General features: G+C 48.6%; 1 protein-coding gene across 4 annotated transcripts in view; it reads right to left on the bottom strand.

Annotated features, from left to right (window-relative positions):
• The window catches only part of LOC120819252 (thyroid hormone receptor alpha-B), a 90247-nt gene that overhangs the window by 19326 nt on the left and 57951 nt on the right, over positions 1 to 12970 (bottom strand). For 2 of the 4 annotated variants that reach the window (XM_040176482.2, XM_040176481.2), the window contains exon 3: positions 1505 to 1894. The exons of the other annotated variants lie outside the window; for them this stretch is intronic. In XM_040176482.2, the coding sequence (XP_040032416.1) occupies positions 1505 to 1560 (56 nt within the window). In that variant the 5' untranslated portion in view covers positions 1561 to 1894. The remainder of the gene's footprint in view (positions 1 to 1504; positions 1895 to 12970) is intronic. 4 annotated transcript variants of the gene reach the window in all.

Genomic DNA, 12970 nt, shown 5'->3' with positions numbered 1-12970 from the left:
CAGCAAAGCACACACACACACACACATCACTATGGCGCCGGCTGGTACAGTAACCTGAGTGCCACTTCAAAGAGCTCCACCCCCCCCTTGAGCTCTTTGTGCTTCCACCACAAGGTGCACACAGCTCGCCCCGCTACATACATTTTAGATATTTAAAAAAGAGAGAAGAAAGAGAGGAAAAGTTAAGGCCGACGCACAGACTTCCTGCCCAAATGCCCCCCCGCCGCCCAACTCCCCCAGCGGCAGAGCTGCTAATCCCCTGACAGGTGTTCATGTTAGCGGAGGAATCCACGGCGGATTGACTCTCTTCACACGAGCCTGTCACACAGCACACAGAGCCAAGCCGCATGGACCAATAACCTCATCACATTTGGACCTTATTGTTCCCACAGATCTTTAAGTTGAGCTGCAGAGGCCGAGGAGGAATCGGGCCCGTGTTTAGATGTCTGATCCGCCGGGTTCTCAGTCTGAAAGTAGGAAACGATTCATGTGGTAAACAGAAGCGCTCTGGGCTCGACTACATAAACAAGACAATACGCCTCCTACATGGTTCATGTGTGGACAGGTCCATGCTGACCGGTCGCATTGCTTCAATGGAAAAATGGACATCTGACAAAATACCAACTTCAGTGTTTCCTTCCTCAACAACGAGATGAAACAGGGCGATTAAACGGAAGCTTCCGTCACATCTGACACACAAACGAAATCAAACCGTCCCCAAGTCGACATGAATCTGCGTCAGTGACAACATTTAAAATAACACCCTGCTACACTTCCCGTTCTTCCCGCCCGACTGCTTTCAAAAGGCAGCCCTTCTCTCTCTCGTTGCTCCATCTGGATGCTCCAACTCTCACAGGCTTTTACAAATGAACTGATATTGACTGATAGCGCTCTGCTTTAGCTGGAGGCCCCCCCTTTTCTCTCTCTCTCCACCGTACGAGAGAGCCTCCATTACACTAATGTTATGTTTTCATTCATGAGAAGGGGCTTAAAGAGCGGCGTGTTTGTTTCTGTTCGGCCCGGGGCGACTCGTTCTGCTCCTCAGGAGCCGCGGGGAGAAGCGTCGGGGTCAGAAGTAGCTTAAAGCCTCTCTGAAAAACCAAGGCGGCGCCGGCACTACTAAGAGGCTGCTTCGTTGGTTAATTCGTCTGGAAATGAAAACATGATCCAAAGACGTACAAACAGGGAGAACCATGAGAAGGACGAAGGGACGGACTGAGAGGCGCAGGTTCCCTTCTCGGATGACCTTAGAAGACCTCGTCCACACGTAACAACACTGCACGATAACAGAGCTGAGCCGGCCTCGTTTCAGGGAAATGTTTACACCAGGAAAGGAGAAGAGGAAACGCTGAGGGCTGTTGGGGCGTAGATTTGGCATATTTTGTATCACTTTTAACATACACGTATACATATACGAGATGAGAAGCAAAAATGAATGAAAAACCAAACGGTTGTGCTCTGGAAGCCTCTGTGTGCATAAGAGGAGAAGGAGCACCAAGCTCACCGTTTCTCTTCTCCCTCGGGTGGGCTAGAGTCCTGCTCCTTGGACACGAGTTCCATTCACCTTAATTCCATCCAGCAACCAATCAGGAGAGACAGAGGCAAGCCCCACCCTCGGATGCCTGCTTGTCATTCGCCGGTCGGGAGGGGTCCGTCAGTGAGACATGACAGGGTCCCGTCACTGGGCCTTTTCTGTCTTTCCTTCTTTTGAGTGGAGGGGGAGGGGGGGGGGGGGGGGGGGGTTCGGGGGTCTCCAGACGGAGTTGGAGTGAGGTCGGCTCGGTGCGAAACTGAATTATGATATGCAAGACGTTGGAGGTGGCTCGGCGGGCTCGACGGCCGCGCCGTGGGTCGGTGTCTCAGGGATGCGGAGGGAGGAGACGGATGACCCCCTCTGGAAGAGAAGACACACACAGAAAACATCAGCTCACATCCACTGGTTTTGTTGGGCTTTGGACTGCTGGGCGGACAGGAAATTGAGAATTGCAATCAGGGTTTTTCACGATTAATTGTGTAATTGAGGTGACAATTAGCAGGTAGATCAGAGATTAAAAAAAACAATTGTTGGTTGCAACCATTACTGTCTGTTACCCGCCGCATTCATCAAGGTCTCGTCAACGAAACAATCCAGGAATGTTCAGAATCCCCCACCCCAAAAACCCCCACATACACATGAAACACTTGATTTTAAAAGCTTGACTGAAGATCTTGCTTTTATTTTTTTGTGATGCAGACGAACAGATTGTAGCCGCGACCGGTACCGCAGAGACACAGACTAGATTTAGCCCTGTGCCCCCCCTCATATTGTCACAAGAAGGCTCCCCCCCCCCCCCGGCACCCTGTGCTAATCCCTGGTTCAATGCCTTTCTGAACCATGACAGTGGGATACGAAGCATTAGATGGTCCTGAGACACGAGTGTTGCTTTTACTTCTAAAAGAGCGATTACATACGTATGAATGTGTCTAATCTGAATGAAAGAATCTACGTATTTATGACTCATCCAGAGGTCCAAATGAGAAACCACGTGGCTGAATTGTTTGAATGAATACGCTGCTTTGGTCGTGAGACAAAGAGCTGCTTCCGACCGCAGCGGGGCCACCTGCGGTGTGATGGTAAATAGGGCCGTAATGGAGCGTTCTTTATCAACGTCCTTCTCTATTTTACAGCGACTGTTACTACAAGTGACCCCCCTCCCCCTCTACCCCCCCACAGCGCTGTTATTTGTGCAAGCAAACAGTTCATCACACTGGGACGGAGAGGATGGAGGAGAGCGGGATGGCATTGTTCCATCGGCCAATGAAAGCAAACAAATAAAAAAAGCACAAATCAGCCTTTAGTGTTAAACAGTTAAATAGAATTCCATACAGATATCTGATTAATAAAGCAATAGCCGGGAGTCAGATTTTTCTGTTATTGTGCTGAATGTTGTTAAAGGTTTTTGATTGTCTTGTAATCATAAATGTTTTTTACTCTCATCCAGCCATTGTTTGAACTCAAAACCTGTTTAGAATAAACAAAGATCACATGACAAATAACCAAACCTTGTTTAGTTATTCCCTGACAACATTTGTCTTTGTAAACTATTTTTTTCTGTCTTGCAATGATAAAAAAAAAAAAAGCAGATGCAAAAAAAAACACTAGAAAAACAAACGGTACAGTAATACATCTCGGTGAGGACGCTCATGACATCGTATGCGCTCGTTCGCCTTGGCCCCCACCAAGGAAGTTATGGGTGTATTAATATCGCATATGTCCAAGGTCGGGGCATGAAAATACAATTTGTCTGGAGCGGAAAGGAGCACGTAGCACGTCAGCCAGTTAAGACAGTGAGACGGAGATAAAGGGAGGTGGGGGTTTAAAAAAAGACTGGATTTGTGTTACCGTTGTTGAATGTGTATAAAACAAACCCAGCTTGTCAGAGCAGGAGGACAAATAACATCCATCCATCCATCCATCTTCAACCGCTTATCCGGGGTCGGGTCGCGGGGGCAACAGCTCCAGCAGGGGACCCCAAACTTCCCTTTCCTGGGCCACATCTACCAGCTCTGACTGGGGGATCCCAAGGCGTTTCCAGGCCAGTGCAGAGATATAATCTCTCCACCTAGTCCTGGGCCTCTTCCCAGCTGGCCGTGCCTGAAACACCTCCCTAGGGAGGCGCCCAGGGGGCATCCTCACCAGATGCCCAAACCACCTCAACTGGCTCCTTTCGACGCAAAGGAGCAGAGGTTCTACTCCGAGCTCCTCGCGAATGGCTGAGCTTCTCACCCTATCCCTAAAGGAGACGCCAGCCACTCTCCTGAGGAAACCCATTTCGGCCGCTTGTACCCGTGACCTAGTTCTTTCGGTCATGACCCATCCTTCATGACCACAGGTGAGGGTAGGAACGAAGATTGACCGGTAGATCGAGAGCTTTGCCTTCCGGCTCAGCTCTCTTTTCGTCACAACGGTGCGTTAAAGCGAGTGCAATACCGCCCCCGCTGCTCCGATTCTCCGGCCAAACTCACACTCCAACTTCCCCTCACTCGTGAACAAGACCCCGAGGTACTTGAACTCCTTCACTTGGGGTAAGGACACATTCCCTACCTGGAGTAGGCAATCGGTTTCCTTCTGAGAACCATGGCCTCAGATTTAGAGGTGCTAATCCTCATCCCGACTGCTTCACACTCGACTGCGAAACGCTCCAGTGAGAGTTGGAGGTCACAGACGGAAGATGCCATCAGGACCACATCATCTGCAAAAAGCAGCGATGAGATCCGCAGCCCCCCGAACTGTAGACCCTCCTCCCCCCGACTACGCCTCGATATCCTGTCCATGAAAACCACAAACAAGATTGGTGACAAGGCGCAGCCCTGGCGAAGGCCAACCCCAACCGGAAACGCCTTCGACTTACTGCCGAGCACCCGAACACAGCTCTCGCTTTGGGCGTACAAGGATTGGATGGCCCCAATCAAGGACCCCCTCACCCCGTACTCCCGCAGCACCTCCCACAGTATCTCTCGGGGGACCCGGTCATACGCCTTCTCCAAGTCCACAAAACACATGTAGACTAGATGAACATACTTCCAAGCCCCCTCTATGATCCTGGAAAGAGTGATGAGCTGGTCCATTGTTCCACGACCAGGACAAAAAGCGCATTGTTCCTCTTCAATCATTGGTTCGACAATCAGCCTCCTTTCCAGCCCCTTAGAGTAGACTTTACCCAGGAGGCTGAGTAGTGTGATATCCCTGTAATTGGCACACACTCTCTGGTCCCCCTTTTTGAAGAGGGGTACCACCACCCCGATCTGCCACTCTTTTGGCACTGTCCCAGACTTCCACGCAATGTTGAAGAGGCGTGTCATCCAAGACAACCCCCCAACACCCATTGCTTTTAGCATCTCTGGACGGATCTCATCAATCCCCGGAGCTTTGCCACTGCGGAGTTGTTTGACTACCTCAGTGACCTCCACCAGGCCAATTGACGATGATCCCTCCTCCGCCTCCAGCTACACTGCAACTGCCTCTGGAGTCCCACCGGATATCATAACCCGGAAGGCCTCCTTCTTCAGTCGGACGCCTTCCCTGACCACCGGCGTCCACCACAGGGTTCGAGGGTTACCGCCCCTTGATGCACCTAAGACCTTGAGGCCACAACTCAAAGCCGCGGCTTCAGCAATGGATGGTTTTAACATAGACCACTCTGGTTCAATGTCCCCTACCTCCACAGGAATGTGAGAGAAGCTCCGCCGGAGGTGTGAGTTGAAAATCTTTTGGACCGGGGCCTCCTCCAGACGTTCCCAGTTCACCCTCACTACACGCTTGGGTTTACCGGGTCTGTCCCGAGTCTTCCCCCATCCTCTGACCCAGCTCACAACCAGATGGTGATCAGTTGACAGCTCTGCCCCTCTCTTTACCCGAGTGTCCAGAACATGCGGCCTCAGATCAGACGATACGATTACAAAATTGATCATTGATCTTTGGCCTAGGGTGCTCTGGTACCACATACACTTATGAACATCCTTATGTTCGAACATGGTGTTTGTTATGGACAATCCGTGACTGGCACAGAAGTCCAGTGACAAACACCCGCTCGGGTTCAGATCAGGGAGGCCATTCCTCCCAATCACGCCTCTCCAGTTATCTCCATTGTCGCCCACGTGCGCATTGAAGTCTCCCAGTAGGACTATGGAGTCCCCTACTGGAGCCCCATGCAGGACTCCATTCAGGGTCTCCAAAAAGGCTGAATACTCTGAGCTGCTGTTTGGTGGCGACGAATAACAAGAAGACAAAAAGGGGCGTGTCCAAAGGCCGCAACATGTGAGCCGTCTAAAACAGGCGATATATATCGTTCCGATCAATAGCTAATCAATATTTAAATGCAACTACCACGACCTCGTTGTGAGGCACCGTTTTTAATTCTCAACCCGGCTACATCCGCCAGATGCATCGCCAACCAGCCGCGCATCCTTCGCTTACTGTATAGCTTGTTTTGATTACGACGGACACACGTGTATGAACGACATGGACACTGATAGCCGAGCACGGATTCTGGATCGCTGATCCACAACATCTGAGAACCTCCAGTCACTGAGCAGAAAAACCATACCAGGATCAAACGTTAACACTGTAAAAAGAAATTACATTTAGTTTGACCTTAAAGCGCCACGCAAACACGCACAACTCATGTCTCAGCCACATGCAGCCCCAATTCTCTTCCATTCCCAGAACGGATTCCAATTTAATTGGACCTGGGCATTTTCCCTCAAGGAACAAGGTTCACCTTTAATTGCAGGCTCTGAAACACGGCCTTGAAAACCCATCCAAAGAATAACTAGCGATTGCACATCAACGCCCGGAGACACTTGGAATTCTTTAGACATGACCTGCTCTGGTTCTCCTCCGAGGTCAAGGAGATCGATGCAGCCGCTGCTCTTCAGACAGACAAGAGGGCTCGTGTGAGATGAGCTCGTACCCCCGAGGTCGGTGCGGCCAAGGGCCTTCTGATGGGGAGATATAAATTTAAGGAGTTATTAAAGACACGGTGCACTAACGCACGGTTTAGGAATCATGTTGTTTAATTCACAAAGAGCAGGGACGCAAGCTGTAGCACCCCGACGCAATAAGCAGCAAAAGTACATGAAAAAAGGAGCCACGGAGGGAAAGTGAGCTTTGTTTACTGCTTTGTGTACCGCGCCGCCCCTCACACCTGCTCTCCAGAAGTCACACCGGCAGTGTCATTTTGGCTCGTTGTTTGGCTCATGTTTCCATTTGTCGCTGTCACAGGCAGCAGAAACCAGTTGATCAGGACAAACGCAGAGACACAGTGGCAGAACATTTAAAAAAGGCCTAAAGGAGCAGCCTGAGAGCTGAAAGCTGCATCTATTTGCTAATTGGGGTAAATGAGGTGAGGTCATGCTTGTTATGCAGCTCGCAATAACTTTTCTTACCACCACCAATAACTTTTCTTACCAAGAGAAATCCCAAAACACAAATTTTGGGGGTTTATAGCCTTTTTGAACTCTGGCCCCGTTCGACTGGGCGAGCTGTCCCATGACGATCAGCCGCAGTCGCCTCGTCCCATGTATCCCTCGCTGACACCTCAGACAAGTAAACAATGGTCACCGCACATGTTGACAGGCTCTGCGGGCTGGTATGCGGGAGGCAGGGCCTTCGTGCCGCTGTGTGTCGATAAGTCTTCATATGGCACGCGGTGAAACGGGAACACGGTGTGCTGCCCCGCCTCTGCGTTTCACATTCCGTTCGCATGTGCGGTGCGTGTTTGGCCGTGCGTGTCGATACGCCCGCACCAGCCAAGGACACGTGGGACATACCGGGTTTGACAAGGACAACTAATGCGGCGCCTCTGTACAGTTCTCGCTCACGCTACCTTATCTGTCCCTTTTATTACCTCGTCTCATTTGTCTTTCTTTCAACTCAACTTTTTGCTACATTTTTTACGTCCCCGTTGTCTGTCTTCACCTGGGCAGTTAAAAACTGGTTTATATGTTACTTTCAGAGCTCAATGATGATAGGGAGGCATAAACCCTCGCCCCCCGCCTGTCAGAACAGCTTTGACATTTATGATTTTTGCTCCCAGATTAACATGAGGCCATAAATTTGTACGTCAACATTGTAACTGTGGATGGATTACTGAGCGGGTCGCCCGGGAAAGAGAGCCCATTAAGGGACATTTTTGTAGACAACCAACAATAAAAGAATAGGGAGACAAAGAGACATAAAAAAACACAAAATGGTGCAAAACAAACACAAAGAGACACACAATGACCACGGGGACCAACACGACTATCAAGGGATGCAAAACGTCTGCAAACACGCGTTGCTGGTCGCCTTTCTTGTTGCTGATGGGACTTTCACATCTTTGCATCCAGGTGCATCGTCTCATTTCAACAGAGGCCCCGGAGGCAAACAGACACAAAGACGTTGAGACTGGAAGGCAGCCAAAGTGTGTGTCAGGTTATGCACAGACGGCATAAACCAACGAGACCTGATTGGCAAAGCTTTGTTCACCCAGAATTTCAGAGTTTCACTGACGGTGTTGGGAGGAATACCAGAGGACACTGATTGGTTTGTGTAATTGTAAATATAGAGCATGTACATTTTGTTGGCAGGAGCTAAATGACGCAATGTACACTTAGACGAGACATTTCAAAAGCTGCAGATCTGCTGACAGGAGATGTGAGGTGAGGTCAGGGATTAAAGTAAGTGCATCCACATTAAAAAGTTTATTAACTTTTAATGCAGCAGGCAGTGAGCAAAACAAAAAACGATCTGCTGTTTCTCTCGCTCACATCCACTTTCTCCCCCGTCTCTCCCCTCTCTCTGTTTCTATTGCCCCCCCTCCTCTGGCAAGGACAGGCTAAGGTGCTGCCAAGAATGTGACTGTGTTTGAAAAACAAATCCTGCTCACTTCTGTGTTTTTCCCCCCCGTTTCTTCTCTTTTCCTCCACATGCAGTTGTTTTGTGTGCCCCCCCCATCCCAATACGTCTTAAGGTGGTCCTACAACTTCTCTATACTCTCAAGCCCCGATTCTCACAAACACGGATTCGGCCGGTTCCCCCTGCCTCGCGCTTCCTCCTCACCCCACCTTAAGTAGAAACCGAACTGTGTGTGAAACAGTTGGATGTTGAATGAATTGACCCCCCCCACCCCGCCACTGCCAACGCCGCCACCTAACCCCCCCCAGATTGCTTTCCCGAACACGTTGACTTCCTCACACTTCATTTCCTCACAGCTCATGAGCTTATGGAAGTGCATCAAGAGATAATTGCTGCTGATGGCTGTCGGAGGGTGCAAAGAGTTACGGTGTTAATAAGGGGGGGGTTCCGGTACAACTTTCATTTTAAATTTGTACATTACATCAGCTTCAGAAGAAGCCCTTAAAAAAACGGTTAAAGGAAGTCATCCTTCCATCCTTCGAATGAATGAATTATTCATGTAGGATTTAAGATGACTGATCATTTCAATGCGACACATCGTGAGAAACGGCGCTAAAACCGAGCATTTCAGACCGGACGATACAGGCAGCGTGACTAAAGCACTTTTTGAACATTAAAGCATGTAAACATGTTCTAGAACAGGGGTCTCAAACTCAAATCAGCTGCGGGCCAGATGCAGCCCACTTCAACCGAACGCGGGCCAGACTAGCGTCCGAACGGCATGGTCGACAATAACACAACTTAACACTCACTTTCAAAAGCAGTCATTGAACCCCACCCTGGGGGATCGGTCCGAATGAGACTACAACACTAGTCCTCCTTTAACTCAGCGGGGGAGACCTAAGGTCATGTGACTGTGGAATTCCTTTATAGCCAAACGTGAAGTTACGTGAATCGAAGCTGCGTAGTAATGGACGGAGACGCTCGTCGGTGACGTCAGATGCTTCATGTGTTGTTAGTGTGAGTCGTAAAGGAAAACTTTATTAAACGAGCGATGCTAACGGTTAGTCACATGATCACCTGCGCGAAAGAGGGCAGGAAACTGAATTTCACCCTCCTGCTCTCTGCACCTCGGCCGACACACACGACCCGCCCCCCATGTCAGTCACACGCATGCCACGTTCACTGGACAAGCACACAGTAGGAAACCAGAACATCATAACATGTCCCACACAGCAGCTGACAGTGGGGTTACAGTATAAAACTTGCGGGCTGCACTAACATTACACTTTCATATTAAGGATGGGGCCACAAAATATCGTCCCGAGGGCCGCAATTGGCCCGCGGGCCGCGAGTTTGAGACCCCTGTTCTAGAAGAACATATATATGGATCTGAAAAAAGGCACTATAAAAGGTCTGTTTTCTTGACTGTAATAAAACTATTTAGAAGCAGCGGCCTTTATTTCTTTATTTTTAGAAAGGTGTGAGTGTGTGTTTTGCTGTGAATGTGGCATCATTAGATGGAAAAGAAGAATAGGGAATTCCATTATCATTGTACACACACACACACACACACACACACACACACACACACACACACACACACACACACAACCAAAACCACACCAGAACAGATACAGGCTGTGCCACATCGGTAACTTTGTTCAACTGTTCCAGCAATCTGGGCAATCACTCTGCTTTGGTCTCCTTCCTGTCATCTCCCTGGTGCACACACTCACTCTCTCACACACACACACACACACACACACACACACACACACACACACACACACACACACACACACACACACACAGGTGCTGTTGCCATGCTAACAACCCTGGGAGAGGTCTCTTTTCCCACATTATGAATAGAATAAAAGGGAGAAAAAAACAAATAACTAAAGGGATCAACATGCTGCATATTGCCTTCATGATGTGAAAACGTACCGTGTTGTCTCTGAGTAGACGATGGCTTCATTAATGGACTGTTTCAGAATAGAAAGTATTGTGCTCCGTGATTTGGCAGCACAGTCTTCTGTAATGTCAGTATCCTGTGCTTTTTTTAGTGCAACGCTTTGTATTTTCTTAAAACACGTCCTCATTACATTTTGTTTACTTCACTTAATATACAAAAGCTGAGTGAATACATTGACTTGCCAAACATTTTATTGAGAACACATGAGTGACTTTTTATTTCCACAAGGGGTTGTAAAACAACAGCAATTGTTTACACGTGTGTGTGCGCGTCTGTGTGTGCACATGCCTGGCAGTAGTGAGTACTGTACTGCGTGTGCAAAATTCTCTGGTCTGATGAAACAAAGATTGAACTCTTTGGCCTGAATGCCAAGCGTCATGTCTGGAGGAAACCAGGCACTGCTCATCACCTGGAAAATACCATCCCTACAGTGAAGCATGGTGGTGGCAGCATCGTGCTGTGGGATGTTTCTTAGTGGGAGGAACTGGGAGACGAGTGAGGATTGAGGGAAAGATGAATGCAGCAATGTACAGAGACATCCTGGATGAAAACATGCTCCAAAGCGCTCTGAACCTCAGACTGGGGCGACGGTTCATCTTCCAACAGGACAACGACCCGAAGCACACAGCCAAGATAACAAAGGAGTGGCTTCGGGACTCTGTGAATGTCCTTGAGTGGCCCAGCCAGAGCCCTGACTTGAACCCGATTGAACATCTCTGGAGAGATCAGAAAATGGCTGTGCCCTCCAACCTGATGGAACTCGAGAGGTTCTGCAAAGAAGAATGGGAGAAACTGCCCAGAAATAGGTGTGCCACGCTTGTGGAATCATACCCAAGAAGACTTCTTGTAATTGCTGCGAAAGGTGCTGCAACAAAGTATTGAGCAAAGGCTGTGAATACTCATGTACATGTTGTGTTTTCATTCTTTATTTTTAACAGATTTGCAAAAATTTGCAAAATGCAGTTTTCACTTTGTCATCATGGGTTGATGTGTGTAGAACGTTGAGGAAAATAATGAATTGAATCCATTTTGGAATAAGGCTGTAACATAACAAAATGTGGGAAAAGTGAAGCGCTGTGAATACTTTCCGGATGCACTGTATATGCTGTATATGTTTTCCATTCCGTTAATCAAAGAAAAATATGAGAATCAGCCCTTTCTTGTACAGAGGGCCGTCACGTCATCAGCCCCCGCGTCACCATTGCATTCATCTCCACATCTGTAATGAGCAATAAAACACACACACTGTAAAGTGACCACACCGCTCACTCACAAAAGAACCCACATGCTAACCCCCCCCCCCGCGCACACACACACACACACACACACACACACACATGTGCAGTGAAGCCTACACGGTCTGGTGAGGCCCCAGAGCCACAAGCCCCCCTCCCACCTCCTACTAAAATCTCCACATACATGAAAGGGGAGAAGGTGGTGAAGGAGGAGGCCCCGGAAAGGTGGAGTTGGCGGGCTGGAAGGTGGTTGTCCTAGTTCGGGTAGCTGTGGCCCGAGGGCTCCCCAACCAGCCCCCTCCGCCCGCCCGCCGCGGGCTCTCACCAGAGTGCCTGTGTGGTCCTTCCATGCACATGCACACACGTGCTGCACACATGCAGCGTGTCCAAAACACGCTCCTCATTGTTCACATTATCAGTTCGAGTCTCAGCGATGTCATCATCAGTCAAGGGAAAAGGCAGTTGACAGTTTTTTTTTACTCACAAACACAAAGGCGGTGACAAGAAGCAGTACAAAACGCTTGGGTGGGGATGGAGCGTGTGTGCGTGCGTGCGTGCGTTGGGAAAGAAGCAGCAGTTCAGAGCTGTCAAAGTTGTTCTTGATTGTTCACTGCAAAGGCCTCTGAGGAATTTAAAGAGAAAGTGAATCACTTCTTCGTTCCCATGTTTTCTCCTTGTTTTCTTTCCATGGATCACACACACACACACACACACACACACACACACACACACACACACACACACACACACACACACATCTGAGTACATCCAGATTCAGCCCTGTGTGAGTTTTTCTTTAGTGTGTGTGTAAGTAACGCTTAATGGTTAAAGCGGCAGTCGTTTTCTTTTACTCCATCTTGACTGTAGCACTTTAGACCACAAATCTGTGAAATGAGCAAGTTTCTTTGCCTCTTTTTAAAGCTACAGGTCAAAGGTGCGCTGTGTAAAAGTAAATAACGTTCTTTAGCACAAAATAAAATCTCACAAATCTCATGATTGATCATAATATGACCAAAACCATGCGATGTGTCCCAAATACATTACATGAGACCGTGCTTGTCGGTTAGCTTTTAATTACAGTTGGCTGTGAATTATTAGAACTTTGACTGAAGAAATAACACAATTTTCCTGCTTTAAATGAAAAGTCAAACTCATCCACCATGACACACACGCTCATGACCTCTTATGACCCCTCTTAGTTTGGTTTGACTAATGTGAGTAAACTCTCAGTGGATGGAGCCGAATAACAGACTCCGCATTGCGGAGGGATGATTTAGTTTTTTCCCCGTTCGGGCTACATTCATCATTGTGGCTATCGATATTCCGACGGACAAGGAGGGAGATGCAGTACAAAAAAACTCAAGCGGTATTGACTCTTCTGTA

Source organism: Gasterosteus aculeatus, chromosome 5 (assembly GCF_964276395.1).
Source record: "Gasterosteus aculeatus chromosome 5, fGasAcu3.hap1.1, whole genome shotgun sequence".
NCBI classification, from domain to species: Eukaryota; Metazoa; Chordata; class Actinopteri; order Perciformes; family Gasterosteidae; genus Gasterosteus; species Gasterosteus aculeatus.
This window is presented reverse-complemented; position numbering and strand designations above follow the sequence as displayed.